The sequence below is a fragment of the Pygocentrus nattereri genome, chromosome 23 (genome assembly GCF_015220715.1).
Source record: "Pygocentrus nattereri isolate fPygNat1 chromosome 23, fPygNat1.pri, whole genome shotgun sequence".
NCBI lineage: Eukaryota > Metazoa > Chordata > Actinopteri > Characiformes > Serrasalmidae > Pygocentrus > Pygocentrus nattereri.
In genome coordinates, this window is record NC_051233.1 from 310,001 (window position 1) to 336,500 (window position 26,500).

General features: G+C 46.9%; 2 protein-coding genes across 4 annotated transcripts in view; both read left to right on the forward strand.

The window, feature by feature from the left end:
* arhgef15 (Rho guanine nucleotide exchange factor (GEF) 15) overlaps positions 1–8,617 on the forward strand; it is a 17,253-nt gene extending 8,636 nt beyond the window's left edge. For all 3 annotated transcript variants that reach the window (XM_037533159.1, XM_037533157.1, XM_037533158.1), the window contains 9 exons: positions 2,622–2,774; positions 3,285–3,414; positions 4,702–4,776; positions 5,095–5,187; positions 5,340–5,491; positions 6,198–6,362; positions 6,576–6,658; positions 6,958–7,062; positions 8,321–8,617. In XM_037533159.1, coding sequence (XP_037389056.1) covers positions 2,622–2,774; positions 3,285–3,414; positions 4,702–4,776; positions 5,095–5,187; positions 5,340–5,491; positions 6,198–6,362; positions 6,576–6,658; positions 6,958–7,062; positions 8,321–8,481 — 1,117 coding nt within the window. In that variant the 3' untranslated portion in view covers positions 8,482–8,617. The remainder of the gene's footprint in view (positions 1–2,621; positions 2,775–3,284; positions 3,415–4,701; positions 4,777–5,094; positions 5,188–5,339; positions 5,492–6,197; positions 6,363–6,575; positions 6,659–6,957; positions 7,063–8,320) is intronic.
* Positions 8,618–11,073: 2,456 nt separating this feature from the next.
* LOC108414892 (zona pellucida sperm-binding protein 3-like) lies at positions 11,074–16,936 on the forward strand. The gene is made up of 8 exons (XM_017687809.2): positions 11,074–11,388; positions 13,345–13,460; positions 13,539–13,627; positions 14,742–14,919; positions 15,524–15,641; positions 15,754–15,830; positions 16,205–16,305; positions 16,852–16,936. The coding sequence occupies exons 1-8, from the start codon at positions 11,119–11,121 to the stop codon at positions 16,917–16,919; spliced, it is 1,017 nt and encodes a 338-aa protein (XP_017543298.1). The 5' UTR covers positions 11,074–11,118; the 3' UTR covers positions 16,920–16,936.
* Positions 16,937–26,500: the final 9,564 nt, after the last annotated feature.

Genomic DNA, 26,500 nt, shown 5'->3' on the forward strand with positions numbered 1-26,500 from the left:
TCCACCAGCACCACACACACACACACACACACACACACACACACACAGGTCTGGCTGGGTTCTAGATGGGTTCTTTTAGAAAGATAACATCCTGGGGTCCTGAATTGCCCAGATGCGGTCTGACTGAGAAGTTCCTGGGCTGCAGAAGATCCTGCCTGATCCTGAACAACTGTTAAAGGAACTGCAGTGTTTTAGAGAGAACCTGATAAAAAGAGTTAGAACCGGCTGCAGGAAGTGAAGGAACTCCTTACAGAAAGGATGCAGAGCAGTAAGGTCTGGGTTGCTGGAGGAGTTGGTCCATCTCACTGTGTTTGGAGATTAAATCTTTATTGATGAGTTTGAATCAAACTCTTCCTACAACAGCCACTGTCCAAAAGCGCTCTCTATTATTCCAAAACAGGCCACACCAGCCTCGTCCACAAAGGACTGCTGTGGTGGCGCGTTATAGTTCCAGTCAGGCTGGAGCAAACCTACTCCCACCGGATCTTACTTCAATAGATGGTCTCAGTCTTCAAGCAGCTGATTTGTTGTCCTGCCTTGGTGGAGCACCTGTGCTTCACGGATAAGACTGGGCAGCCCTGAACACAGAGCAAGAGGTCGAACCTTTAGAGGAAACGAGATAAAAAAGGGAACCCATCCTTCTCTCTGCCACACCAGACTCTGAGGCCTTGTTCAGACTGCCAGCAAAATCTGATTTTTGTCGTATCCAGATTGATTTTTTTGCAAATTGGATCAAAACCACATTTGGAGATGGTTTGAAAAGCAACTCTAGTCAGATTTCTATAGATGTGTCTCAGTCTGGATGCTCAAATCGGATTTCAAAGTCCCGTTTTCTTCACTCAAAACATGAAAAAACAGCAATGATGTGATGTAATGATGAAATCCCGAGTGATGAAGTGCTGGGATTCAAGAAGAGCTCCACAGATTCATGGCTATGAAGAGAGTTCTGAGAGTTTGGAGGGGAGATGATGCTCCACCATCTCTCCTGCATCGTGTTTAAAATTCAGCTCACCAGTGTAGCCACGTAGTTACTGATGCATATGTCATTACCACGGCAACCTGTGCAGACAGCCTAGTGATGTCTGGACACGCAAATCCAATCTGACCACATGCAGTGCGCACAGTTGCCTCAAAATATCTGATTTGAGAAACAAATTCGAGACAACAGAGCAGCATCAGAAATTTGCAGCGCGTCCTCAGCGTTGACATGAGGCACTTCAAAAAATATGCCAATGCTGCTCCAGGAGGAGTCCATGAGAGGAGCACCATTCAGTGAAAGAGCAGATGAAGCAAGAGATGCGGTGGGGCCACCATAGTCTGATTCATACTGACCCAGGGGTGAAGGAGCTGGAGCCACATCACAGAAGCTCCCCCTCTTTCAGTCTTAGGGATGTTCAGATCTCACTAGTTCTGTCACGCATCCCTCGAGCTCTGATACCCACATGGACTCCATTCCCCAGACTACCGTTTACTACCGTTTTGGATTAATCTGCCTGTGGTATATCTCCGTGTTCTGACCTTGTGGACTGTTCTCTGGACTTTGGATCCTTTGGATTTTTTGGTTTTGACCCACGCCTGTTTTGACTCCGAGCTCGGATTACGTCTTTTTTAAATCAAGTTTACCTTGTTCAATTTTCCACATGCGTCTGATTTCATCTGCGACGCTACAAGTTCAGATAAGATTGTAACGTTCTTTACAAGGACTGAGGACAGGGGGAGCATGTGTGGAGACAGAGAGCTATAATAACATAATTATTATATATATCATATTGTCCTATCATACTTACACCTAATTCGTATCACATAAACAAATCTGCTCTTAATCTAGGAATTTTATCTCATCTCACAGCATCTTATCTTCAGTTAGGAAATCTTAACTTACTCAGAGTCAACAATCAGCGGTCATGTCTGTTTCCAGCAACCGACGATCTGCATAGAGCTGAAACATAAACCTGTCATCAAACTAATGTTAATATGAGTTAAGCTGCTGTTACTGATGTAAAAGGGTCAAACAGAACTAAATTGTGAATATTTTGAGAGCGCCCCCTGCTGTTTATCAGTGCGTCGCTGCTCCCCAGTTTATCTCCATTTCCTAAATAGATTAAGATTTTTTAAGATCAAGATTAAGTGGCCCTTATTAGTCCCACAACGGGGAAATTTCACCTCCGCATTTAACCCGTCCGTGCAGTGAAACACCACATACACACTAGTGAGCACACACACACTAGGGGGCAGTGAGCACACTTGCCCGAAGTGGTGGGCAGCCCTATCTGCACCACTCGGGGAGCAGTGGGGGTTTAGGTGTCTTGCTCAAGGGCTCTTCAGTCACGTAATGTCAGCTCTGGGGATCAAACCGGTGACCTTCCGGTCACAGGGCCAGTTCCCTAATCTCCAGCCCGCAAATGCCCAAAAACCACACAAACGGGCCTTAAACAGAAGTCAGGACCCTGCTGGGGTTCATCCTAAAGTTAGGACAGGATTTAGGAGGTTTAGTCTAGTTAGGATATTTGTGTGATGCTGTTTTCTAATGAAGAGATTATGAAGGAGCTCTTATTCTGGAACAGCTATGAACTAAACTCAGTCCGCACTGAAGTCGTAATGCTGTAATCTGTTTCTCGCAGGTTTATGCAGGATCTGCTGGACAGAGTGGACGAGAGTGTGGTCATCTCTGACGTGTGTGACATCATCCACCGGCATGCGAAGGAGCACTTCTCTGTGTATATCGACTACGTCAGGAACCAAGTCTATCAGGAGAAGACCCACAGCAGGCTGATGTAAGACACGTTCTCGTGGTCAGGTTCCGTTTCTCGGTTCTCTGTAGAGGTGTGTGCTGCATTGTTTCAGCTTCAGTTCCTGCATGTCCTCTTCACACTGTGTGGTCAGTCGTTTAGCTCTCCGTGCCCTTTTCCATACTGACCTCCTCCGTCTGCTGGGCGCTCTGCTGCGGGTGCTGTGTTTTGATTTCCGCTGCAGTAATGAATCTCAGGCTTTAGTTCACGGCCCGGCGGTCACTCCTGCACTTTCCCTCAGCGTGTTCCGCCGTGCCGGATCTCTCTGCTCTGAGGTTCTGTTATAACAATGAAACAAAAGAACAGGAACCGTATCGGATACATCAGGAACAGGACACACACCGTTTAAAGTCGCTGTTCTTTAATTTTACACCAAATGCACGAGAATAAAGCGACAATTTTCACTCTGAAAGTTTCTGTGTGTGTGTGTGTCTGTGTGTGTGTGTGTGTGTGTGTGTGTGTGTGTGTGTGTGTGTGTGTGTGTGTGTTCCTCAGGCAGTGTAACCGAGCGTTCTGTACGGTTATGCATCGTCTGGAAGAATCTCCGCTCTGCAGGCGCCTCCCGTTCAGCTCCTTCATGCTGCTGCCCTTCCAGCGAATCACTCGCATCAAGATACTTATACAGGTACGTCATCAGCACCATTATCATATCACCATCATCAGCACCATCATCATCATCATACCATCACCACCATCGTCCCCATCACCACCATCATCATCAGCATCATCACCATCGTCACCATCACCATCATCACCATCATCACAATCATCATCAGCACCATCACCATCATATCACCATCAGCACCATCAGCACCATCAGCACAATCATTATCCTCACCAACATCATCACCATCATGCACATCAGCAGCAGCACCATCACCATCATCATATCATCACCACCATCGTCCCCATCATCATCCTCACCATCACCACCATCATCACAATCATCATCAGCACCATCATTACCATCATATCACCATTATCATCCTCACCAACATCACCATCATTACCATCATATAACCATCATCACCATTATCATCCTCACCAACATCATCACCATCATTACCATCATATCACCATCATCATCATCACCATTATCATCCTCACCCACATCATTACCATCATATCACCATCATCATCATCACCATCATCGTCAGCACCATCACCATCACCATCATTACCATCATATCACCATCACCACCATCATCCCCATCATTATCCTCACCAACATCACAACCATCAGCACCATCACCACCATTATCATCCTCACCAACATCATCACCATCATTTTCATTACCATCATATCACCATCACCACCACCATCCTCACCATAACCGTCATTATCACCACCATCCTTACCATCATCATCACCAGCATCATCATCCTTATCTTCATCAGTGAGGCTGAGTGTGGTGGTTCTCCTGATGATCCTCCTCCTTTCTGAGGGCATGATTGGCTCTGATTTGGTTCTTTGTGGTGAATCAATCTTCTTAATCAGGGATCCTGCTCTGTTCTTCTGTGTTGGTTCTATCCAGAGTGATGATCTCCTGGTTCTTAATGCCAGTTTGGAGGTTTTTAATCTAGATGTTCTCCCTGAACCTGCTGGCCTACAAGAGGAGCTCTGAGCAGATTCAGAAAATCGAATTCCCCACACTGACCTCCACACTGTCCTCAACACTGACACCAAAACTGACCCTTATATAGCTTCAGCTCCTGTATGAGGTGCTGCAGCTCCCCATAATGTCTTGATTTGGAGAATGTTTGTTTTTCTTCAGTGTTCTTTTTGTCTGTAGAATCTTCTGATTAGTTTCAGACGGTTCTAGACTGTTCTAGACCGTTCCGTTTTGTTTCTCATGTGATCTGTTTTGTTTTAAGAGTGTTTTATTCCTAGAATGTTCTGTGTTGTTTCTAGAGTATTCTGAAACGGACAGCTGAGGGCTCAGCGGAGGAGTCGTCAGCCTCCAGAGCTTTAGCTGTTGTCTCTGAGGTAAAGAACCTGATCTTCTTAAATGACCTGATCTTCCTAAATTTGATTAATTCTGACCTGATTGATTAATTGATTGAATGATTTTATTGATTTTTCCATCATAACTGAAGCGAGAAGCTCTCTAGAGATGAGGTCACTTTAGCAGCTGTATAGAAAGCAGCTCTGATGTTTGGTCATTACGATATAATCTGAACATTTGACCTACTGTCTGACCTTCTGTCACTCATCCTGCTGGAACCAGAAGCTGAAATAAACAGCCTGAGGTTCTGCTCTGGTTCAGTTACAGGAAATCAACACTGCTGTTTGTTGGTTGTTCAGATCATTCAGGAGGCGAACACTCAGGTTGGCCAGATGAAGCAGATGGAGGAGCTGATGCACATTGCCAACATCCTGGAGTTTGACAAGCTAAAGGTATGAAACCTTTGAGCACTGAACCCCCAGCAGGTTCTTCTCCCCTGTTCCTGTAACTGCAGTAAACTCCTATCGGTTCTCCACGTAGATCAGCAGCTGTCTGTGACCTGCAGTATAAAGACCTGTGATCTCTTCCACCCCATAATGCTCAGGCCATCCCGCTGGTGTCCAAGACTCGGTGGCTGGAGAAGCAGGGCGAGCTGCAGGAGTTCAGTAAGGTGGGCTCGCTCTTCGGCCGCTTTCGGTTCAGCCCTGTCTACGTCTTCCTCTTCAATGACCTCCTCATCCTCACCGCCAGGAAGAGGTGGGCACACTGACACCGATCAGCCACCAGGGGGCGCCAGAGCTGTGTTTACACTACATTTACACCCTGATCTCTGAACTCTTTCAGTTCACTCTCACCAAAAAGGGTTCCACTTAGTACCATAAAAGGTTCTGTGATTTCTAACCATAGCAGAACCTATTTTGTTTCTGTTTTTAAAGGTTTTCCATCACAGAGATGATCCATTTAACTACTAAAAGAACCATTTATACATTCAAGAGTTCACACTTTAAAAAGATGGTTCTTCAAGGGTTCTTTAGTAAAGGAAGTGGTTCTGCTTAGAACCATGAATTCTATATAGAACCATTTCTTCCTACAATGGTTCTTTGCAATGGTGCAATGGTTCCTCAGATTGATGGAAAATGTGTTGTAGATGGTTTTATACAGCACAAAAAAGGTGCTATTGTATGCAAGTCTGACATTGGAACACTAGCAGAACCCTTTTTCGTGCTGTGTAGAACCATATACAGCACTTTCTACATCAATCTGAAGAACCATCTTTTATAAGAGTGTATATATATATATATATATATATAACATTGCCTTTACTTGAGAACCCTTGAAGAACCATTTGTTTGAGGATGTAGACACTGAACGTTTTTCTCTGTTTACCAAAATGAGTTTCCAGGATTTCTCTCTCTCTTCTCTCTCTTCTGTCCCTCTATTGTTTCCTTGTCCTTCTCCACAGTGTGAGTCCAGAGCGGTTTGTGGTTCTGGACCATGCCCACCGCTCCCTGGTGCAGGTCCAGCCTGTAGACATTTCTGACCCACAGCTGGACCATGCCTTCTGCCTCACCCTGCTGGAGAACCACCAGGGAAACACCTGCGAGCGCCTGCTGAAGGCCAACACTGAGTAAGACACGGACAGCTGACAACATTCACAGCAGTGTCCTACAAACACCTTAGCAACCACCTAGGATTTCATAGCAACAGCCTAGCAAAACCTTAGCAACCAATTGGGATACCATAGCAACAGCCCAAAGTTCGTTCATCGGTTTTCAGCTTCTAGTTTCAGCTGGAATTTCTTCATCTTCCTCTTAGTCACTGGTTTGTTCTCTCTCTGCAGGTCTGACCTGCACAGGTGGACGGCCGCATTCCCCTCCGTCTCTGCTCAGCAGGAAAAGCAGGAGAAGGTGTATGAGGACTGGGGTGAGCTGCAGTCACACTCAGCAGCAGAAGCTGTGCATCAGAGTTGGGGCTGATCAGCTGCTCCTCACGTTTCTGTTAGAACGTTCTAAAGCAGGCAGTGAATCTAATTAATGAACTGCAGGAAGATCAGGACCCTGTATGGACCCCCTAAAGCAGCTCAGTGCCAGAGACACGCCGGAGACTTATGATGTCTACTATCAGTTAATCTGTGGACTATTATTAGATTAATTACTCCGTTAGAACAGAAGCATTCATACATCATCTGTGTGCGTATGTGTGTGTGTGTGTGTGTGTTCCAGACTGCCCTCAGGTCCAGTGTATCCGTCAGTACAGCGCAAAGCAGGTGGATGAGCTCAGCTTAGAGTGCTGTGACATCATCAACATCATCCGTAAAACTAACGAGGGTGAGACCTAAACTACACGTCTTCATGTGCACATTCACAGCAACAACCTAGCAACACCTTAGCAACCATCTGGGATACTATAGCAATGGCCTACCTACACCTTAGCAACCACCTGGGTTGAAGACATTCACCCTGTTTCTGTTCATCTGGTCATCATGACATTTTAAGAGCGACTGACTTTAAATTATATATTTTTTTAACAAAATTGGAGGTTTAAGTTTTTCGTGTTGTAACGTGTGCGCTGCCCAAATTCTAGGCTGAAACTTTTAATTTGACCCACCAGAAACTGACCCTGACCCAGAGGTGTCCAAACGTTTTCAAAGAGGGTCAAAGCAGACTGTGCCAAAATGAGTGAAGGCTGAAATATTATTCACAAAAGACTCTTAATATTATTCACGCCAAGACACACAATCTGAAAATAAGCATGTAGAGCAGTGAATGGAACCGAGCGGCTTGATCAGTCTGGCTTTGAGCCCTTAAAGCCACGTGGCTCTGCAAGTTGCAACGCTGTTGTTCAGGTGTTTGTGTCACTGTGAGAGACAGTCGAGGCTTTGGAGTTCAGTTTGGGCTGATCAGGTTCTTCAACATTCAGAACCACTGTATTAAACCAGGGCAGCAGATCAAACGGCCTAAACAGCCCTGAGTTTGTTCGGCCTTAAAGGGTTCACCTTTAACACGGTGCAGCGCGTTACACTGTAACCTTACAGCACTGCTCCACCATCAGGTGGAAGGAGGAACTGCACCTACAGGCACGTGGGACACTAAGAACCGCACTTCAGCCCCTTAGACACAAAGATTTGGCACCCCTGCTGTAATCAGCTGTAACATTATCATGATTCTCTCTCTGTCTCTCTCTCTCTGTCTCTCTCTCTCTCTTTGTCTCTGTGTGTGTGTGTGTCTCTCTGTGTCTCTCTCTCTCTCTGTCTGTCTCTCTCTCTCTTTGTCTCTCTGTGTGTGTCTCTCTGTCTCTCTGTCTCTCTCTCTGTCTCTCTCTCTCTCTTTGTCTCTCTGTGCGTGTCTCTCTCTCTCTCTCTCTCTGTGTCTCTCTCTCTCTCTGTCTCTCTCTCTCTCTGTCTCTCTCTCTCTCTTTGTCTCTGTGTGTGTGTGTGTCTCTCTGTGTCTCTCTCTCTCTCTGTCTGTCTCTCTCTCTCTTTGTCTCTCTGTGTGTGTCTCTCTGTCTCTCTGTCTCTCTCTCTGTCTCTCTCTCTCTCTCTCTTTGTCTCTCTCTCTGTGTCTCTCTCTCTTCTCTCTCTCTCAGGTTGGTATGAGGGACTGCGACTGTCGGACCGAGCGAGAGGTTGGTTCCCTCAGGACTCAGTGACTGAGGTGACCAATGAACACCAGAGGCGCCGAAACCTGAGGGAGCAGTACCGGATCGCCATGGCAACACAGACGGCCAATCACAGAGCAGAAGTGTAACACACCGGCCGATCAGAGCAATTAGAACTGTTAACGTTCAGTTAATGGAAAAAACAATGTTGAATCTAATGAAAGCAGATGAGAATGTAAATGAGGAAGATTTAAATAAACAGAGCTGCTGATCGGGGGTGTCTGATATCAGGAGCTGTTATTGATCAGTGGAGGAGTAAAGAGCCAGGACCGTCAGACTCTAAGGTCTGCTTTAGCCTCTTGCATGTCGGCACCTTTACAGCGAGGGTCAGAAACAGAGACAGTGTTTAAACCATTTCAGGTTTTACTGCTATAGATTCTGATGTGGAGGCCCGCCGAACAGTCAAAGCGAGACCACCCTGTCCTGGAGGAGAGGCTGACCAGCAGCGATGCTGTGAACTCTCTCCTGACCTGAAGGACGTCTTTGCCTTCGTATCTGTTCTCTGCTCGGCTCTGTTTACAGACAGAGGTTTCCTTCGATGGTCCACATTTCTGCAGAGGTCCGGAGAGGCCATGAGCTGTGGCTATAACCTTTTGGCATGTTACCTCAAGATCACAAGATAATGAAGTCATGATCTTAAGATAAAAACATTGTTTTCATGAGGTAACAAGATAGATACGTTGTTAATTCAAGTGTCCAGAGGGTCCAGACTGAGACACATCTGTAAAACTCTGATTGTAGTCGCCTCACAGTAAGGGCCTGGGTTCGATTCCCCGGCCGGGCGACCAGGGTCCTCTCTGTATGGAGTCTGCATGTTCTCCCCGTGTCTGCGTGGGGTTCCTCCGGGTTCTCCGGTTTCCTCCCACAGTCCAAAGACATGCAGTCAGGCCAATTGGACATGCTAAACTGCCCCTGGGTGTGAGTGTGTGAGTGATTGTGTGTGTCTGTCTGTCTGCCCTGCGATGGACTGGCGACCTGTCCACGGTGTATCCTGCCTTCCGCCCAATGACCGCTGGGATAGACTCCAGCAATCACCCCCCCACCACCCCCGCCACCCTGAGGGAGAAGCAGCTTAGAAATTGGATGGATGGATGATTGGAGTCGCATTTCAAACCCCCTCCAAATTGCAGAAATCAGATTTTATGTGTTTTTTACTGTCCAGACTCTGAAATATCAATCTGGATGTGACAGAAATCAGAGCCGGGCTGACCGTCTGAACACGGCCTTATTGTCACTTTGACTGTGGTGCACAAGCGAATCATTTTCTTGCAAAGTAGGACATTTCAGCAAAACAGAGAGAGTGAATTTTAGCCGATACGGTGCGAATCCGACCCACATTAACAAGATACAAAATCACAGGAGGTCAGACTCTGATTTGGACGAGGGGTGAAAACAGCCTTAATGTAGAATAGCTAACCCCCCCTTCACATGTTGCCATAGGTGTAGTACCCCCTTCATATCCTTTAGCACCCCTCTAGCACCACTGCACTAAATTCCCGGCGTTGCCCGGTCCGGTCCACTCCCTACACAGAATAACGCAAATAACACACACAACAACATTAACAGTGTTAAAGCACAACCACCAACATGGACAGGCTGCTGACTGGCTACAGCTGCTAAAGTAGAACCGTACACTGGACACCTGTGATATTTTAAACATCTGGTATTTTAACATAAACTGTTATGGCTGTATTGATTTAAACACAATAATGTGGGTCCAGCAGACCACGGAGTAACACACACCAACCGACAGTCACCATGAGCACTGACACAAACAGCTGCACATTAACACTCCTGATTCCAAACAAGAGCCTCAGAATCAGGCTGAGTGTGTTATAGTTGGGGATGCTTGATGGAAATCAGCTGATGGTCAGCGGTGGTTCAGTGTGATGCTGTGACTGTGTGATCTGTGCTGCAGGTAAGAGTCTCTCTACTGCATCTGAAAGCTGCCGCTACGCCTGAACCACACGATCACAGCAAGATCACGCACACCTCACTGCGGCGAGCCGCCAGCTCGGACTGTAACTCAGCTCCATCTGGTTTCACAGTCCGCAGTACAGGGAACCCGGCTGCGAGGACCTGAGAACAGAGTTCATGTCTGGCGCTCTGCTGATCTTTGACTGCATCAGGGAAATACAACCCCTGACCTCACTGCTGCTTCTTTGGTGGTGGTTTGATGTTCTGGTCAGTTTGTGAAGTGAAGATGTTTCTTGTTTCTTCAGCCAAAAATGAGAATCGACCCACGTTTCATTCAGCAATACTGGATACTGGTACACAGACCCCAGTGACACCTACACGGACCCTTCACCCTGCTGAAAAAGCACCATCAGCATGGCTTTCAGCTCTAATGGGAATGGGCCCAAAGGGAAACTCCATCCATTTTACAGAATTAAAATGCTAAACAAGGATCAACAAGCCAATAAACAAATAAACAATTAAAGTAAAAACATAATTTTGTAAAATAAATTAGTAATAAAATCCAAGCAAAGCCAGTAATGAACAAACAAATGAATGAATGGATCAATGAACTGATGAATGGATGAATTGATGAATGAATGAAAGGGCTAATGAATTAATTAATGCGTTTTTCCGGCTGCAGTTTCAGCCGCTCTGATTTCCGGCGGAAGGGCGTTGCTCTCTGGCACGCATGCGTAATGTGAGGAGGTATTAAAGCGCTGATTGGCCGCGCGGCTCGGCGCACGCGGACCTGCTGCTCAGTGTTGACGATGATTGCCGGGTTTATCAAGGCATTAATGACGGTGATGGTGGTGGTCTACGCACGTGCTGGCGCAGCCCTCCCGTCGGTCCGCGTGCGCTGCACGGAGCGCGAGATGGTGGTTTCAGTGCGCGCGCAGGCGCTCGGGTCCGGAGCCAGCGTGCGCGCGGAGGAACTGCGGCTCGGGAACGGAAACCCGGAGCGCTGCGGCTCAGCGATGCGGCGCGAGACCGAGCTGGAGCTGCGCGCGGAGCTGCACGAGTGCGGATCAACACTGAGGGTTAGTGAACAACAATAAACAGGTAATGGGATAAACTAGGTGAACTGGGACAAACATGGATAAACTGGGATAAACTGGGTGAACTGGGACAAACCTGGATAAACTGGGATAAACGGGGTGAAGTGGGATAAACGGGGAGAACTCGTCTGCTGGTCATTTACTGAGGAGCCTCTAAAGACCGAAGAGCTCAGACTTTCCAGATGAGCGGCTGGGATTCGGCTGGAGCTGCAGCCATGTTGGGGCAGTCAACATCGCTGCTGGACCGCATTCAGTACATTACAGAGCCGCCGTTTAATGAAGATACTGTCCAGAATTCCACTATTTCAGGAATACTGCTCTCAGAAAGTTGGACAGGATTATGTAACGGAGGGAACGCAGTGACCCGCGCTCATGTCTGTGTGGTGTTTTATGTAGGTATGACCTTGTGGTCACTGAGGCCCAGAGAACCTGTAGCTGTGACCGTTTTTCCTCTGGTTTTATATGAATCTTCTACTTGTCTGTTCAGGGTCTGGACTTCATGTAGGAGTTATAGCGCTGCTGAGTGCCTGTAGACATTCATAATAGACTAACATTAGAACCTTCTTCCACCTTCTTCCGCAAATAGGAAGCTTCAGCTTCGTCCTTCTCTGTGTTTAGTGGTTTACTTTATTTCTGTGTATTAAGATCAGAAGTGATTCACTCATCGAAGGATTTGCTGATGTGTGTTTGTTTCTTGCACTAAACTCTGCTTTTATCGTCCGGTACAGACTGAACATGGTCCTGCTGGTCCTGCTGGCGGTCCTGCTGGTCCTACTGGTCTGGACGGCTAATTATCACCAGTTACTAAAGTAATGAAAGCTGCCGAGAGCAGATCCGTGCAGCCCGGATTCCTCTGAGCCCGGGGATTATAACGGAACAGATTAGGTGTAAATGGGTTGAGCAAGGAAGTCGTGGGTCTTCGTCTCTCAGTCCAGTGAATCTGTTCACAAGCGGATCCTGACCTTTCCAGCATGGCGGACACGCAGACGTGTGTTGGGCTGCGCTGCTGCAGCTCTCGTACTCGCTCTACACTGAACTCCACTGGTTCTGTAGGATCCTCCATGGTTCAGCGAGGGGTAGACGGAGAGGTTCTGAGCGGTTTGGTGTGAAACGGTTCCGATGTCTTTATGTGGTGGTGATGGGAACCAGGAACAGTTGAGCCGACTGGACTGGGAAATGGCTGTTTTGAAGCATTTGACTTTTGGCTGTATGCCGCCACCTACTGTCAGTGTCGGAGTTTGTATGGAATGTCCAGAGAGAGTGGATGTTTTGGTTTTGGGGGAAAAGGGTCTGAATTTTAGTTCATAGAAAATTGCAGTTTAAATCACAGACGTTAGTCTGAAAAACCACAATTGGATGTTTTCTCCTGATCGTTCAGCTTTATTAGTCTGTAAAGAACGGAGTTGGTCGTAAACCTGAGTGATCAGTGCAGCTCTGACTTGAACCTCTTCAACTCCTCGAGACCACCGGTGGCTCCAAACCACACTCCATGTTCTTCATAACGTTCATACTCCATAAGCTCCATTCAGAAGCTGGGCGTCGTGTGAGGCTGTAGCTCTTCTCTCCAGTCTAATAGACGGTGACGTCATTTTAAACCCTTATAATAAAAGAAGCTGAACTCAGTTTGTTTTTCTACTGAAAGTCGACCCGTTTTTCCCCAAATCTGGGCTCTAAACTATAAACAGACGGCGTTCTGATAATCTGAGGAGCTTTTACAGAAAATTTAAATTTATGTTTATTTCATGCAACTACTGAGTAATTTGCCAGATTTAGTCATGAAAGTTGGACAAACCAAAACATCCCTTGGAGAATGAGGCCAGTACTGTGCTAGCTAACTGTTCACTGCAAAGCACACACACACACACACACGCGCGCGCACACACACGCGCGCAGACTTTATTCTCAGCGCTTCCCATGATGCTCCTCTCCTGTGTGCAGGTGGAAGGTGACAGCGTGGTGTATGAGAACGTTCTGTTCTATTCTCCGGCGCTGAACCCGTTCGGGATCACCAGATCCACCGCAGCCAGAATCCCCGTCCAGTGCCGCTACCAGAGGTGAGTTCGGTTCTGTGTTTAGAACCTGAACCTGCAGCTCCTCAGTGTGGTTCTGATCGGTTCCTCTGATCCACGCAGGACCCACTTCGTCAGCACTAACCAGGAGCTGAAGCCTGCGGATCAGCCAGGCTCCGCCCCCCTGCGGTTCTCTCTCCAGCTGATGTCTGGTAGGTGATCGATAGACGTCTTCTAAATCATTACATCGCCCTCTGACTCTGCAGAAGGGGACCTCCACCCTTCGAGAGTCTTTAGAAAAGTGTAAATACCAGAAGCGCAGCGACGTTCCTGAAGCTGAGGAACGGCTCAACGTTAGGAATTCTAACCTACTTTACTGAGAAACCTGTCCAGTTCTGACTCGGAGGTTCCGTCGGTGAGAACGAACTCTGCTAATCCTTCTGCAGAGGGCGGTGAAGGTCATCTCTACTCAGAGCTTCAGCAGTGGCGTTTCTTACTGGCCTCCACGCAGAGACTGTAACTGTAGTTGTGGTGTTGGGACTTTGTTTTTAGTGTTTTTGTAGTTAAATTACTTAAATTAACTTGGCAGAAGTTGAATTCCACCTTTTGACCCACTCAGAGCAGAGCTTGTTTACAGATCAGTCTTAAAGGCACGGTGGGTGTGTGGAGACTAATTCATGCCAGATTAAAAAGCCGTCACTATTGCAGAAAAACCTGAAATGTGTGACGTGCAGAAAATGCACCAAAACCAAAAGCCTAATTGAAATGCAGCCAAAGCCGTGAACACATGAGATTTTGTTTACAGTAAAATGCAGTAGAGCTTGGCGATATAGCAAAAATGTAATATTGTGCTACTTTATGAAATATTCATGATGCACGTCGCGATTTATTTTTCAGACATCCGAACGTTTTAAACAGAAAAAAGAGCCAATAGTGCTACATAATTATTTTTCAGTATCTGGCTCTAAATCATTTAAATAGGACTAGATTTGCTCTCTTCATAACGAAACATGCAGTTGGTCAGTGTCTACTACTTCTGGCAACATGCGTATGTTCAGAAAAGTCTTGATTTACCACAATAACATCGTCATTGTCCTAACATGCAGAAGAGTAAGGATCCCTTACACTGATTTAACGTTGTTTAGTGCTACAGTGTAAAGCAGTGTACATCTGTGCATTCATTACGTTTTAAAGTGGATTGTACTCCATTCTGACACCACTGCAGCATTTTTAGCATGTAAATCCTACAAGAGACTGTGGTCACTGCCGATCAATCTGCCACAAATTGCTCTTCATACCAGTGCAGCTGTAGTTGTTATTCTGCAGATGATTGGGTGTCTGAGAGGTTCTCCACCGTGTTCCGGCTGGATGATGTTCTAAACCTGAGGGCGTCAATGCTCAACGCTGAACATTCTCCCTTAAAACTGTATGTGGACAGCTGTGTGCTCACTCAGGAGCCAGACACGGAACATGCACCCTCATGCCCCCTGATTCACAACCACGGGTCAGTCGCTACAGCAGCTTTAAAGTGATAGTTCAGCTAAAAGTCTGATTCTCACGGTTTTACCTCCTTTCACTACGGATGTAGTCCAATCAGCTGAGACGTGTTTGGTGTATGAAGTTTGCTTCTTAGCACTGAAGCTACGAGGCTAATGTAGCTAACGGGTAATGGAGGCTAATAATTAATGTTAGCATGGTGCTAACTGCGGACGCTGTCAGAAACCACATAATCGAGTCTTTAAGAGATCACAGCGCGTTGAAGCTCGAATTTTCGCTCCACCTTAAATGGTGCAGCAGTTACATTCGGGTGCCTCAGGCCTTAAATGGTGCCTATTTGAGGTGGAACGGAAAATTCCAATAAGAAGCTGGCGAATGGGACACCAAGTTCTCCCACACGGAAGAGGTGTGATGCTAATTGGTGGGTATAACTTCCATTACTTGCTACATTAGCCTCGTAGCCACATTAGCCTCGTAGCCACATTAGCCTCGTAGCTCCAGTGCTAAAGCTACAGAAGCAAACTTCAGACACCAGCTGTCTCAACTGATCAACTATTTTTTGGGATAAAGTGGATATACATGACCAAACTGTCACTTCAAATGTCCTCCAGGTGTTCTGTTGACCACAGATCAGGTGGTCCCACTGTGTGCTTCTTGCCCAGGATGAAGGACCACGAGCTGCAGCTGCAGATGGACGCCCACCAACTCTACAGATACAGCCAGAACACGGTCAGAACCGTGAGCAGTTCGGCTCAGTGGTTTTCTTTTCTCTGGGGGGTTAAAGGGTCAGTAGTGAACGGAGGTGGGAGTTTAAGGGTTAACGTGTCTGATCTGTGTGCAGATCTACGTCACGTGTCTCCTGAAGGCGGCTGAAGATCAGAGCTCAGTGAATAAAGTCTGCGGCTACACAGGAGACGGGTACGCTCGGGCGCTCGTACTGCAGCCACAGGGCCGTCTGACGCAGCCCAAACCAGACAATGTAGAGTTTTGACTAATGAAAATCGGGCATTTCCCCGTGAATTTCCCCGGATTTGGATCCGTTAGATTATTTGCCTTATTTATAACAGGAGGATTTCGTTCTCTTGCATGTTTGGTTTTTATTGAGCTCCACTTAAAACATGTTTTTTGTGGTAAAACGATCATCAAATCAAATCGAATGTATTTGTGTAGCGCTTTTTACAGCTTTGTGACACCATCCGCAGCTTCACGTAATTCCATGATCATGTCGCTGCTGTCAGAACAAAACCTCGTATCTCCATTTGAGAGGGGTGTGTGTGTCTGCCTGCCCGCAGCTGGCTCAGTGTTGATGGAGACCATGCGGTGTGTCAGTGCTGTGACTCTGTGTGTGAAGATCGGAGGCCCAGCCGAGTGTTTGAAGGCAGCGCTGCTGCAGGTACGATCCTCCGGCGTCCAGTCAGAGCTGATTTACGTTTGTTCCGTTTTCCATGTTTCTTTAACTTTACATGTTCATATTCTAAGCCGCTTCACCTTCTGGATTGCGGGGGGCTGTAATTGGGTGGTGACTTGTTGGTGACGGCGCTACCCACTGCACCACCGTGCCGCCCTTAATCTTACACCAAGTACAGAGCACAGAGCGTTTAGACTGAAGTGTGTGAAGTGCCCGGGTAGCGAACACTCGCTCGTGCTCTGCTTGAAGCCTCTTTGACGGGGATTTTAAGCAGCTCTTTTTGACTCCTCCGGTTTTCAGGTGGTGTCATGGGGAGGGGGAGGAGGAGGATCAGTAGGTGGTAGCTTATTGGAATTTCCTGTTCCACCTTAAATGGTGCAGCAGAATGGAACCGCTGCACGTTTAAGGTGGACCAGGAAATCTAAGTGTCAGAATTCAGCTTTTAGGATCCTGTAGCTGTTTTTTATTGTCCATTTGTGCATTTTCAAATGTGTCTGAGCGTTCGCTAACTCGGCTCTTTCTCTTTTACAGAGAGCTGTGCTGTGGTCACTGTTGGTCCAGTCATTATTCTACAGAAAACTGTCCCACTAATCCATTAAAGTGACATTGGATTGAACGGAGTGCCTTTTTGGTGGATTTGTAATTCCAGCGAGAACTTGTTCTTCAGTAAATTAACAGGGAATGAGTGAATTTTTACACTTGTTTTTTGGTCGTTCATCTTTGGGCTTTTAACTGTTCAGAAACTGGACCCATTCCAGTTGTTATAGATGCATTTCAGTGGTTGGGAAGCCCCTAAACTATGGACTGGGGTTTAATAAGGAGCTGATAAAACGCTTGTATTTTTTCAGGGAGACAGAAAAGAGAGAACTCCCCTGAAAGAGGCAGTGAAGCCGTGGAAGTAAGTAGTTCTGTTGTCAAGCACGCAGACCTGCGCTCCATGACCTCCAGCTTCCGGGGTCTAAAGTGTCAGATTAATAGGAACTTTATTCCCTTTAGTCTTTCCGGACTGAAGCTCCAGGTTTGGTCATTTCAGGATGTTTATTGTACAAATCAAGGTGAGGAAGTTGAAACTCTAGTGCTAAACCAACTTTGCCTTTAACCAAGTGGGCTGAGCTCTTCAGCTGGAGGGAACTGTGGATATCAGAGCACGTCTGATTGTTCAGGGCTTCTTTGCTTGACTGTTCTGTTTCAGAACTGTGGTGTAAGGCTGCAGAGCACCGGAGGTGGTGCGTGATGGTGAACCACAGCCCTGATGTTCACCACAGCACACTCCTCTCCTCTCCTGCCATATTAGAGCCTACAGTAAGCGGCTCGTAGAATCAACGAGTAAATCAGATTTTATTTATTTTAAATACCAGAATCTATAAAAATTCATTTTTAAGTGAGTCTGAAGTCTGTCCTGAAGAGATGAAGTGGACAGTTATTCGTTCAAATTCTGCATGAATAAACAAATGGCAGAAGTTTGTGCCCACAGTTAAACCCTGTGATCTGATCAATACTATCAGATATTCCTGATCACTGAGCTCATCGCTGCGCTGCGTACAGTGAAGTTAAACCCTGTGATCTGATCAATACTATCAGATATTCCTGATCACTGAGCTCATCGCTGCGCTGCGTACAGTGAAGTTAAACCCTGTGATCTGATCAATACTATCAGATATTCCTGATCACTGAGCTCATCGCTGCGCTGCGTCCAGTGAAGTTAAACCCTGTGATCTGATCAATACTATCAGATATTCCTGATCACTGAGCTCATCGCTGCGCTGCGTCCAGTGAAGTTAAACCCTGTGATCTGATCAATACTATCAGATATTCCTGATCACTGAGCTCATCGCTGCGCTGCGTCCAGTGAAGTTAAACCCTGTGATCTGATCAATACTATCAGATATTCCTGATCACTGAGCTCATCGCTGCGCTGCGTCCAGTGAAGTTAAACCCTGTGATCTGATCAATACTATCAGATATTCCTGATCACTGAGCTCATCGCTGCGCTGCGTCCAGTGAAGTTAAACCCTGTGATCTGATCAATACTATCCGTTTCCGTGTCTGATTCTCTGCTGTGACGTTTCCGTGTCTCATTCTCTGCTGTGACGTTACCGTGTCTGATTCTCTGCTGTGACGTTTCCGTGTCTGATTCTCTGCTGTGACGTTTCCGTGTCTGATTCTCTGCTGCGACGTTTTCGTGTCTGATTCTCTGCTGCGACGTTTTCGTGTCTGATTCTCTGCTGCGACGTTTCCGTGTCTGATTCTCTGCTCTGATGTTTCCGTGTCTGATTCTCTGCTGTGATGAATGTGATCATTGTGTGAATTCTTTGTGATTCTTTAGAAACAGTGAATTACTCAGACATTGTGGTGGGAAATGCACTGAAGTCTGATCAGGACTTCGTAAGTCGTCTGCGTGAGACGTCCCCCGGTCTGGTGAGGACGTCAGTGGAGGACAGTGACGTTATTCTGGTTTTCTGTCTGATTGTTTCTCGAGCTGGAACTGATATTGAAGCAGCGCTGCAGAGACTTGAAGCTGCATCAGGTACTCAGGTTTTTGGCATATTTTGATTAGTGATTTTTAATTTCTATGTTGAAAGTTTCTTATAATGTCCAGTCGTCAACTTTTACACCCTTTTAGACTTCATGCCACATCTCACCTCTCTGACCTACTATGGCCAGATTTAATTACCACATCCTCAGTGCAGCTCGGATCAGAGACACTGCGGCTCAGATCGTTACTATTGCAGATTTCAGAAGTCTTAATGTTTTAGAAATCGGTCTCCCCAATATTTCTCTACACACACACACACACACACACACACACACACACACACACACACACACACACACACACACACACACACACACACACACACACACACACACATGAAGACGCTTCTCCCTCAGTGTCTCCGGAACAAAGAAACAACTGCCTTAAATTGATTTACCCCCGAAAAAATCAGGTGTTTGATGAAAAAAAGAAATTAGGAACTACAGCTTTAAAGAGACTGTCGTACTTATTATCATACGGAACATGAGTCACACAAACGGCCACTTTTCCATCTGCCCATAGGAGTCAATGGTGTTACTGATCATCAGTGTTCCTCATTATAAAGGAAACACCAGAGACGTTTTTAACGATCAATGCATTTTACAGAACATCAAACCACACGCCGTCCATTAGGGAACGTCCACTAAAATATGGAATTTAATCCATTTGGATTCTGTTTTTTCACAGTGACCTCAGAATAAAGGCGGTCACACCAGTGACGTCAGCTAAAAGCTTCATATGAGATCATGAGCTGAATGAGAAGATCTCTGAGAACTGAGAGACACAGTGGACTCACCATGAGCTTTTCTCCATAGATCCTCAGAAAACAGGCCAAAGGAGGTCGAGTGACGTCATCGGCGTGACTTTTATTTCAAAATCAGAGACACAGTAACACCAGAGACACGACTCCTGGCAACTTTCATTATATAGTTTATATTTATTTGGCTTTTGTTTTGTTTGTCATTTAATGTATATATTCCATAGTCATGTGTAGATTATTGCAGTTAAAATTGCAGAAAAATTAGTTTTTTTTTATATTCTAAATATGGCCTCAGCCTTCACACACGACTGTGGGGATGAGCTCTTCTGTGGTGCTTGGAATTCTATGTTGTCATCGTCGTCGTCGTTGACTGCTTAATCCAGATGGGGTCGCAGTAGCAGTTGGGAGAGCAGAGAATCCCAGATGACCCTGTCCACTGCAACTTCCTCCAGCTCATTCGCAGGGACCCCAAGCCGCTCCCAGGCCAACTTGGAGATGTAATCCCTCCAGCGGGTCCTAGGACGACCCCGGAGGCGTCCAGGGGGCATCCGAATCAGATGCCCGAACCACCTCAGCTGGCTCCTCTAAATGCAGAGGAGTAGTGGCTCTACTCCGAGCTCCTCCCGGATGGCCGAGCTCCTCACCCTATCAAATAGTGTAGCTGCCACCCTGTGAAGAGGCTCATTTCCGCCGCTTGTATTCGTGATCTCGTTCTTTCGGTCATTCCCCACACCTCATGGCCGTAGGTGAGGGTTGGGATGTAGACCGACCGGTAAACAGAGAGCTTTGCCTTATGGCTCAGCTCCCTCTTCACCACTACAGTCCGGGACAGTGACCGCATTACTGCTGCCGCCGGTCCCAGCCTGTGGCCGATCTCACAATCCCTCTTCCCATCACTCGTGAACAAGACCCCAAGATACTTAAACTCCTCCACCTGGGGCAATCTGCAAGAGGGTGAAAAGCTGGTCCATTGATCCACGGCCAGGATGGAATCCGCAATGTTCCTCCTCAATCTGAGGTTCAACTATCGATCGGAGTCTCCTTTCCAGCACCTTGGCATAGACTTTCCCAGGGAGGCTGAGCAGTATGATACCCCGATAGTTGGCACACACCCTCCGGCCCCCTTTTTTTAAAAATGGGGATCACCACCCTGGTCTGCCAGTCCAAGGGTACTGTTCCTGAGGTCCATGCAATATTGCAGAGGCGCATCAGCCACAACAGCCCCACAATATCCAGAGCCTTAAGCATCTCTGGATGAATCTCATCCACCCCTGGTGCCTTGCCACTGAAGAGGTTGCCAACTACCTCAGTGACCTCCACCAGGGAAATGGAGCTTGACCCGCCAGAGGCCTCTGGCCCTGACTCCTGTGAGGGAGGCATGTCTCTCAGGTTAAGGAGTTCTTCAAAGTGCTCCTTCCACCGACCGACAATATCCTCATTTGAAGTCAGAATTTCTCCACCCTTGCCGGATACAGCTTGGGCGCAGCCACCCCAACCACTCCTGAGTCGCCAGACAGTTGTCCAGAACCTCCTGAAGCCGACCAAATGTCTTTTTCCATGGCTCCTCCTACGCCCTGGATTTTGCTTCTGCCACTGTTGTGGCTGTCACTTTTTTCGCCTGTCGGTACCTCTCTGCTGAGTCGGGAGACCTTCGGGCCATCCAGTCCCTAAAGGCCTCTTTCTTCAGCTTGAGGGCCTCCCTCACCACTGGTGTCCACCAGGAGGTTCTTGGGTTACCACCCTGACAGGCACCCACAAGCTTTTGGCCACAGCTATGCCTAGCAGCTTCCACAATGGAGGTTTTGAACAGGGTCCATTCAGACTCCATGTCCCCTACCTCCTCCGGGACATGAGAAAAGCTCTCCCGGAGGTGGGAGTTGAAATCATTCCGAACAGGGGCCTACTGGGTCTGACCATCAGTTTTCCTTGCCGTTGATCCAACTCACCACCAGATGGTGATCAGGTGCTCAGCACCTCTCTTCACCTGAGTGTCTAGAACATAGTCCCAAGTCAGATGAAACGACAACAAAGTCTATCATTGACCTCTGACCCAAGGAGCTCGGGTACCATGTACACTTATGAACATCCTTGTGTTCGAACTTGGTGTTTGTTATGGAGAATCCATGCCTGGCACAGAAGTCCAATAACAATTCACCATTCGGGTTAAATCGGGCAGGCGGTTCTTCCCAATCACGCCTCTCCAGGTCTTTGAGATAATTGGAGTCCGCCAGAGAGACCTGGTCTCCCTGTGGGAGAAACTCGTGGCTCAGAAAGCGAAAGGAATCATCACTCAGTGTGATCACGTTTAGTCCAGTGAATTTACGGTACTGCCGTCAGGTCGGCGTTATATTACACCCTTCAGTAGAACATATCGCTATTCCAAGTCTTTTATTCCTCCTGCTATCAAGCTATTAAATGTGGATAATAGTCTTTTTAATGATTGTTACATTGTGTTTGTGTGTATGTGTGTATATATGTATAGTTGTGTGTGTGGACGAGAAGGCTGCAAATGAACTGCCCTCTTGGGACGAATAAAGTACTGTGAACTGTGAACTCAGAGGCTGGTGCTGGTGGTTTGGACTGGATCTGGAATGAAAAGCCCATAAAACTGTTCTTGGCTCAGAGAACAGCGAGGCTGGAACATCTACCACAGCCCAGGACTTTGAGCTAAGACAGGGCAGTGTGGGAGGTGAGGCTCTGCCTGTGCTGGACGCACCCCATGGGTTCTTCTCTGGACTTTCTCAGGACAAAACGTGGAACATTGTCCAGCTCTCCGCCTCCTGTTTCTGTGGGACTTTGTTATCTGTTAAAATCTTAAGAACCATAAAGCTGTTACCAAAACTCTTAATAAAAAAGGATGTGAGACCTGGCTGACCACCGTTTCTGTTCTGCCTGCTGAAGAGCTGGCGTTGGTTTATAGTAAAGAAACGCATGTGAAACTTTAATCTGCCACTTTTCACCTTTTGGAAGTGTTTCTTCGTGAAAATCTGAACAAGTGCCAGCAGCTTGGCTCATAGTCCACTGTAGGCGGTGCTTTTCTGCCCACATTAGAGCCCATGCGAAAAGAGGCCTGTGGCCGTTTCCACAATCAGGACTGGTCTAATGTGTTTTGATAGCTCTTTAATTCCCTCGTTATGTGAGAGCTGATGTGTAGAATTTGTTAAATATTATTGAATTTATTTTACTCTATTTGCTTTTATTAATTTGGTAACTTCTGTTTCCCTTCTGTGGGGTGGGGAGGGTTCTTTGTCAAGTATCGACCCCCAATGCTTGGCCCCCTTCACATCTGGTTATCTATAGCTCCAAATCTAGCAACGGGGGAGACTGTAAATTCCTGGGTAGACCTCAACACCTCTAATTTAATTACAAAGGCAGAGGCAGCCAGCCATCAAGTAGGGGGCCTTTGGGGTGGTTTAGCCAGAGACGAGTAGTGGGTGAGCTTTTACCGGAGGGACTAAGTTTGATGGTCGTGTAAGCTGGGTAGACTTGGTTGGTTGGTGCGTTCATTAAACCTCTTTTTCCTCGAGTCTCCACTCCTGTTTTTCTTCAAGAAACAAACGCTCGCCAGCAGAAATCAACAGATTAAATAAATAAACTCTCAGGATTTTGTTGGAGATGAATTTATTTCAGCTGCTCTATGAATCCTGAACATAATGCTTTATAATGCATTTATAAGGTGCTTCTCTGCATTTATAACCTCATTGTGCTGCACTTAAAATGGAAATTCAGAGCAGGTTGAACAGCCTGATGGTGAGGCGGCTGTGTTCAATCAGACGTCTGGGTCTGAACCCCTGATGGTCAAGCCGAGGGCGACCACGGCAAGGAAAAACTCCCAGACCTGAGGAAGAAACCTTGAGAGGAACCAGGACTCAGCAGGGGAACCCGTCCTCCTCGGGTCGACGCCAGACTGTAGAGCCTGACTGCTCCGTCATCAGAACCGGGAGGTAGAACTGGACTTGGGGTTTGATGGACTTTGTTCATTTTGAACTGTCTGCAAACTGTAATGTCAGGTGAGCTGGTGCTAGACTGTTAGCATTTAGCAGCCAAGGCTAAATCAGTAGCAGCTCAGCTCTGTTGGCCAGTGGAGACGAACAGTAAACGACAGCCGACTCATTCAGGAACGGCGTTCAGTTCAGCAGCGGCTTTAAACGAGCTTTGCTAATTAAAGTCTTCCACAGTTCCTGCATTGGCAGAATAGGATTTAACAGACATTGTAAAAACATTACGTCACTGAAAGACTAACGTTCTGGTATGAAGCTCTATAAACGGTCATAGTGTTAATAGAGGTTTATGCCTGGTGTTAAGATGTTATGTAGACCATCAGCACCTTATAAATGCATTTTGGGTTCATTATGATTACAGGACTCATTGGAAGAGTCACCAGAGCAGAAGGAAAAACAGGGCTTAAGACGGCGGAGACATGCATGAGAAGGGGTTGGGCAGGGCTTTGCAGACAGCCGAGAACATTCGGGAAAGACGCTTCCTCGCCTTCTTCAAGGGCGTTGCCGTCGATTCTCTCTGGAGAGCCGAACAGGAAAGTTGGTTTCCAGAGTCAGGCCGGTGGTTTCCAGAGTCAGGCTGGTGGTCTCTGGACTCCACGCCAGCAGGACCTGCTTTAGTCGACTTCTAGATGAGCAAACATTGAACAAAGAAGATGAAAACATCAAGATTAACGAAGGAAACATACAGCCTTACATTTGAAATAGTAATTCAGAATGTTGACCAGTGATGTGGTCAGTGTTTGTATTTGTGCACAATCCCTACCTTTTGTCTAAAGCTGATAAAAGGAGCTTTTCTGGCCACAAAGAAATGAAATTCTCCACTCCTCTTTCTCACAGCCTCAGGCTCTCGGTCACTTAATGGGCTGGAGCTGGAAGAGCTCATCTCCTGGCTGGAGGTGCTGCGACTCTCCAGCGTGTCTCTCACCGTTTCGCTGCCAGCCTTGATTGAGGGGTTGGGTGACCCAGCCAGAGACATGATTTCACGTGCAAAGATGTCAGCCATGCTCTCATATTCGGCTTGCTCACAATCCAGGAGCAATGCCAGAGGATCCTCAGTCTCCCCAGAGATTCTGTAGGTCGGACTCAAAGCCGTGTTTGAGGTTCTCTCCTGGGCTTCGCCACTTGTGCTTGTTTCCTGCGTGTCTTTGTCGAGAACCATCAGTGAAGGTGATGGATCAGTTCCACCTGAGGATCCTGGTTTGACACTTAAAACATCCAGGTACGTCATGTTCATGAACTCAGTGACCTGCATGGAAGGGCCCTGGAGAGGAGCAGGTTCAATTTGAGGAGCAGAATCAAGCTCCTCAAACACGATGTCCTCCTCATGGCTGGTGGCTCTACTTGCTGCATCACCAGCCTCAGTAATGCAGGCCTGAGGCGTAACTGTCGGGACTCTGACTGCAGGCTGTTTGTGAAAGAGCATGGAGTTCAGGAGAGATACGTTAGAGGAGCTGGACAGAAGCAGCTCACTCTTGTGAATCTCCAATACTTTCATGATTATTTCATCCCTACAGGAGTTGAAGAAAAGCTGAACTATAGGAGACACTGTTCGGCGTGATGACCAGATCAAGGCCGCGGTCCCAGTGTTCAGTGCAGGAATGTTCCAGACGGCACAGAAAGCTGTTGTATGGTGAAGACGTTTGATCCCACCACAGACGACATTAGTGCAGCTGATGGTGAGATCATCTCTTGGGGAAACATGGTTGGATGTAGTTTCCCTTGAAGTAGTAATGTGGACGGGTTGGGCCACCAAAGACTCTGGAGTCTGTGACGAATGGTCACCTAGAGGACTGTTGGTCATCTTCCAGTTCCCTGGAAGTGGAGGTGCTTTTGAGGAGGCCACCTTGCAGATGGACTTTTCCATCACCTCCCTCAAGAAATCCTCAACAGTGTCACAGGTACCATCTGACTGGTCCATAGAAGATCTGGAGAATGAGAGAAACACAAGAAGAAACCGTCAGTAAAACCCATTAATGTCACATTTGCTTCAATACAAAAACACAGCTGTGAGTTTTTTACATATTGAGTTCATATTTTAACATTTTGCTTCATTTTATAGCATCTCTGTACTGAGAAACGGGAAAAGGGGCCGGTGCCTGGATTATGGCCTGAATCCTTATCTAAACCTGTGATTGATGTTCTTTCATCTTCTGTGTTTCATGTGTTTGTGTGGTCTTTAATGTGTGTGTTTACCAAATAATCGCTGCCGCTCATTTAGATTTGAATGATTAACACAGAAAAGTTGAAAATATCCTTTAAATCTTCCCGACATCTTTTAAGGAAAGGTTTAAACGGACTTATTTCTCCAGATCTGCTGTGTTATGATCCATCACTGTTACTGCTCCACTAGTAAACAGCAGTAGAGATGTGGTGCAGTAAACTGGATGAATCTGAGTTTTCCCAGAAGTTCTTCTTCTGCTTTACTCGTTCACAAAATCTGCTCCTAAAATTTCCTTTTTCAGGGCTGATAAATGTTAGATGTGCTAACAGGTTCCAGTCCAGCTGTTTATGATTCTCAGGAGGCTTTGATCTTCTGCTTTTGGACTCTAGTCATTTCTTAAAAAGATCTACTTTCTCTTGACCTTCGGCTCCTCCCTCCACCTCTGTTAGTCAGAGTGTAATCAGTCCATTATCTGGTCACTTGGGCTGTTTTCTTGGTTGACTGGGGTGAGATTACAGAGTCACTGTGACTCAGCGATGGACACAGTTCTCTGGCTGGTGACCGAGGAGGAGGAAACAGACGATGATCAGGGACCTTCTTGGGGTTTGAGGCTTACCGTTCAGCTGAGGTTGAGGACGAAGGTCCGGTGGAGTCAGTGGTGGTAGACGGGCCAGACGTACCCACGGACTCAGACTCGGCTCTTTTCCTCAGCTTCTCTTCCA

Excerpts from the sequence above, each read along its gene's own strand:
- LOC108414892 (XM_017687809.2), top strand. The coding sequence starts at position 11,119 with ATGATTGCCGGGTTTATCAAGGCATTAATGACGGTGATGGTGGTGGTC. Across the intron at positions 15,642-15,753 it reads ACAGATACAGCCAGAACACG|ATCTACGTCACGTGTCTCCT; the intron begins GTCAGAACCGTG and ends ATCTGTGTGCAG. Across the intron at positions 15,831-16,204 it reads TGCGGCTACACAGGAGACGG|CTGGCTCAGTGTTGATGGAG; the intron begins GTACGCTCGGGC and ends GCCTGCCCGCAG.